A 3,581-nucleotide genomic window follows, 5' to 3' on the forward strand; every position below is an offset into this window, starting at 1 on the left:
CAAAAGTAAACTGGCATGTACTTAATAACTGTAACAGTGAATTGCCTCCAATACTAAAATATTTATCGAAATGGGGGGGGAAAAAAACTAAAAAGAATTACCCTCAACAGCCTGCTACCAGCTCTTTAACAGTGGGCAATGTAATGCCTTAAGGTACCTCAAACTGTCTTTCATTTTCTAGACTTAATGGCTGATTGCAGAAATCAATGTTGCCATTAGTAACAGAGTATTTGTTATGGCATGATTTCCTCTGTTGTTAGGCTTGCAGAATGATTACAGTATTAGTGAGGTGCTTTCTTTATAAAGGGCTGAAGATATAACTTTCAATTTACTATCCATTAGTAAGTGACTTTGGAAATATACATGAGGCCAGAAATCTTACCTGTTATTACTTGGAAATTTTATTTCAGCAGTCATAGGCTAGTAACTTTAAAAATTGTACCAGGAAGCTCAATATTTTATAGACATCTCCAATGAAATATTATCTGCTTTGCTATTTTATACACAGCAAGTTAACATGACATACAATGCAATTAAAAGGTTTCAGTCCAATTTCTATTTTTCTTGTACTTTCAAATAGATGTGAATTAAGCAGAAGGCTTCATACGAGTTAAAATCCGCACATAAGTTAAAAGACTGTCAAAAGGTTAGTAATTTGTGTTTCTGGATATCTTTTTAATCAGTCTGGTGGCCAGGTACAAGGACATATCTCAGCCAAGCAACTGACATGGTTGTTAGAGTAAGGGCAATCAGAGAGGTTAGCCAACATGCTGTTTATTAACTACAGCTCAAAGAAGGCATCTTTCCTTACCCTTTTACATGGAGGACATGGAAAGAGCTGCAAGAGAGACACCATGACAAGAGGAGGGGAAAAAACCACCTTTCAAAACCTGGAGGGAGAGGCCCTGGAAGAGACATGGCCATTGGTGGCTGTGCTAAGCCTGCACACTGCTCCTGGTGGGGTGGCAGAGGTGATGGCTGAAAGACTGGGAAACCTGCCCTTGGAAGGGGAAAGGGGGAGCTGAGAATTAACCTCAAAGGCATCGCAGGAACCCAAACACAGATGTTCTGGCAAATAACACCATGTCCCTGTGGACTACTAGGAAATGACCTAACAAGAGAAGGCACAAACTACTTTGCTGCTGTGATTTCAAATATAGCAATCTATGAAGCTTTCAGAGCAGAGACGGAAGGAGAAGTTATCATACCTGAAGAGGAGGGTGAGGAAGGATGTGGGCTGTCCTCCTGGGCACTCCCCGTCTGCGACAGGCCCCCACCTACTCCGCTTTCTTCAGTAATGTTAGAAGACCCTGGTGTTGTCGACCTGCTGACAGACTGAGACTCTTGATCACTTCCAGACCCACGTCGCTCATCGAGACCACCTTGAATTATTTCATCTTCTCCTTTCCTGTCTCTTTTGTGGACCCTGGAGTGAACGACCACTTGGTGGTACGTTCTAAAAACCCTTCCGCAGTCCGGGCATTCAGTTGGCTTTTCTTTTACGTTTCCATGACTTTGTAAGTTGTAATCGAGTCCCTGGTTCATACCATGTGACAAAAAATCTCTACTGCCTTCTAAAGGGTCTAGTTTGTTTGGCAAGTCTCTCTGATTGCCCATTTTAGTGCTGTGAACCAAATCAGCAGGCATTTTCTGCTTAGAGCCATCTGCTCCTACTAACACATACTCCCGCTTCTCCTTATCAAACATAACTCCAGCATTTGCCAAAGTGTCTTCGTGGCTGCGCTGTATCTGCTGCTCTTTAGACAAAAAGCCATGTTCCATGGCCATTCCCCTAGCCATAAGCTGCCAGGCCTGATAGCTGTTTACTGGATCCATCTCTGCTGCTTTGGCGGCAGCTTGTAACCTTTCTATACAGCTGGATTTCAGAGGAGGCACCAGATTGAGACAGCCCAATAAAGAATGTTTATCCCCCTCAGCAATACTGTGGCCAATGCCAGAAATGGGCGAAAGGAGCTTCCCTAGGACTTCTTTCTCTTTCATGGGCATATCTCCTTTGTTATAGATTTGATTTTGTTCACTTAAACTCGCTTTGTCAGGAGGAAGAAACCCACTCTGCAAACAAGACAGATATCTTGAATATAAGTTTGCATGGGCTTCCTGGGACATGCTGCTGAGGGAGACAGGTACTTCGGGATCATTAGGAGATTTGTTCTTTACGGATAACTTATTCAGGTGAACTTTCATGTGATTTTTAAGAAACCAAGGCTCTTTGAATCGCCTCCCGCAGATCTGACAGCAGTGCTCGAAGGAATCCTTGTGCTTTCTCATGTGGCCCTTCAGGAACCAGGCTTGGCTAAACACTTGGCCACAGACCTCACAGCGAAACTCATTGGTGGATTGCTCCCCATTGCCATTGGAGCCCTGGCCCTGTGCTGACTCTGCAGTTATGTGAGCCTTCTCCACGTGGCTAATCAGCTCCTCCTCCTGCGAGGCGGCAAAGTCACACAGAGTGCACTTGTAAGGCTTGTGCAGGATCCTTATGTGCCTGTCCAGCTCTTCTCTCTTCTTAAACTTGCCTTTGCAAAACGTGCATCTGAACCCAGCTGTCTGAGCAACAACTTCTTCCTGGACACTAACTGGCTTTGGAGAGGGAACGGGGTTTGAAATATCAGGTGTGCTGTGATTAGCTGGCACAGACAAGTTGCAGTTTGCGAGTGGCATTGGCTGGGTGTGCTGCTGTGCCTTCACATCGGGTCGTGGCTGCAAGAGGCTGCTCTTCATCTGTTTGTCCCGGAGAATTGCTCTCTCCTCCAGCTCATGTAAAAGTCTGTTTTCTTCTCGGACTCTTCCACGACCTTTGCCAAGGTTGCCAAGCTTATGAGTACGCAGGTGTATCTTCAGGTTGCCTTTCTGAGCTGCTCTGTGGTCACAGTATGGACACTTAAATGGTTTCTCTCCGGTGTGAGTTCGCATGTGCAGAGACAGGATGCTGTTAAATCGAAAGCGTTTCCCACACAGGGGACATGGGTACTTGCGGTTTTTCCTGGCATCGTCCTCTATATCACTCATCTGAGACATAATCCCTAGGTTTTGTCCATTTAAGAACTGCTGCAGGTCCACACGCCCATTCAAACTGGTATCAACCTCTCTATTGAGCTGGTTTGCCAACAAGGCCATCTGACTGCTGATGGGCTGGTTTGCTATGGACATGTGGCTTTTGTCTTCTAGCGGCACTGACGCCTTCTCCTCTGGGTTCTGCCTGTTCTGGAGCTCAGGGAAGGCATGGCTGAGCTGGGAAGTGATCTGGTGCAGCTTCTGACTCATTGAATACTGCCCATTGAGTATGGTGCTGTTGAGATGGGCGTCAGCTTCTGGCACAGCTGAAGAAACACCAAGGCACAAACTAGCTTCCTCCATCTCTGAAAATCAGAAGATATTTTAGATTCAGACTGTGAAAGAGTTCCAAGCATTGAATCACTGACATACAATTTGCATTTTATGTTTTACCTGCTCATAATAATGCAAAGGAATTAGTGTAAAAACAACTAAAAGTTTATGAAATGCCAACTGTGTGACACGATTTTGATCATACATGTGCTTCCATCATGCTGCATGTTTAC

The 3,581-nt window shown here is 45.0% G+C and overlaps 1 protein-coding gene across 1 annotated transcript; it reads right to left on the reverse strand.

The window, feature by feature from the left end:
- Positions 1-1,164: 1,164 nt before the first annotated feature.
- On the reverse strand, positions 1,165-3,378 carry ZNF536 (zinc finger protein 536). Its single transcript, XM_009080038.1, has one exon. It carries the CDS (start codon positions 3,376-3,378, stop codon positions 1,165-1,167), a length of 2,214 nt encoding a protein of 737 aa, XP_009078286.1.
- Positions 3,379-3,581: the final 203 nt, after the last annotated feature.

The sequence above is a fragment of the Acanthisitta chloris genome, unplaced genomic scaffold, assembly GCF_000695815.1.
Source record: "Acanthisitta chloris isolate BGI_N310 unplaced genomic scaffold, ASM69581v1 scaffold1568, whole genome shotgun sequence".
In the NCBI taxonomy this organism is placed as follows: Eukaryota; Metazoa; Chordata; class Aves; order Passeriformes; family Acanthisittidae; genus Acanthisitta; species Acanthisitta chloris.

Excerpts from the sequence above, each read along its gene's own strand:
- ZNF536 (XM_009080038.1), bottom strand. The coding sequence starts at position 3,378 with ATGGAGGAAGCTAGTTTGTGCCTTGGTGTTTCTTCAGCTGTGCCAGAA.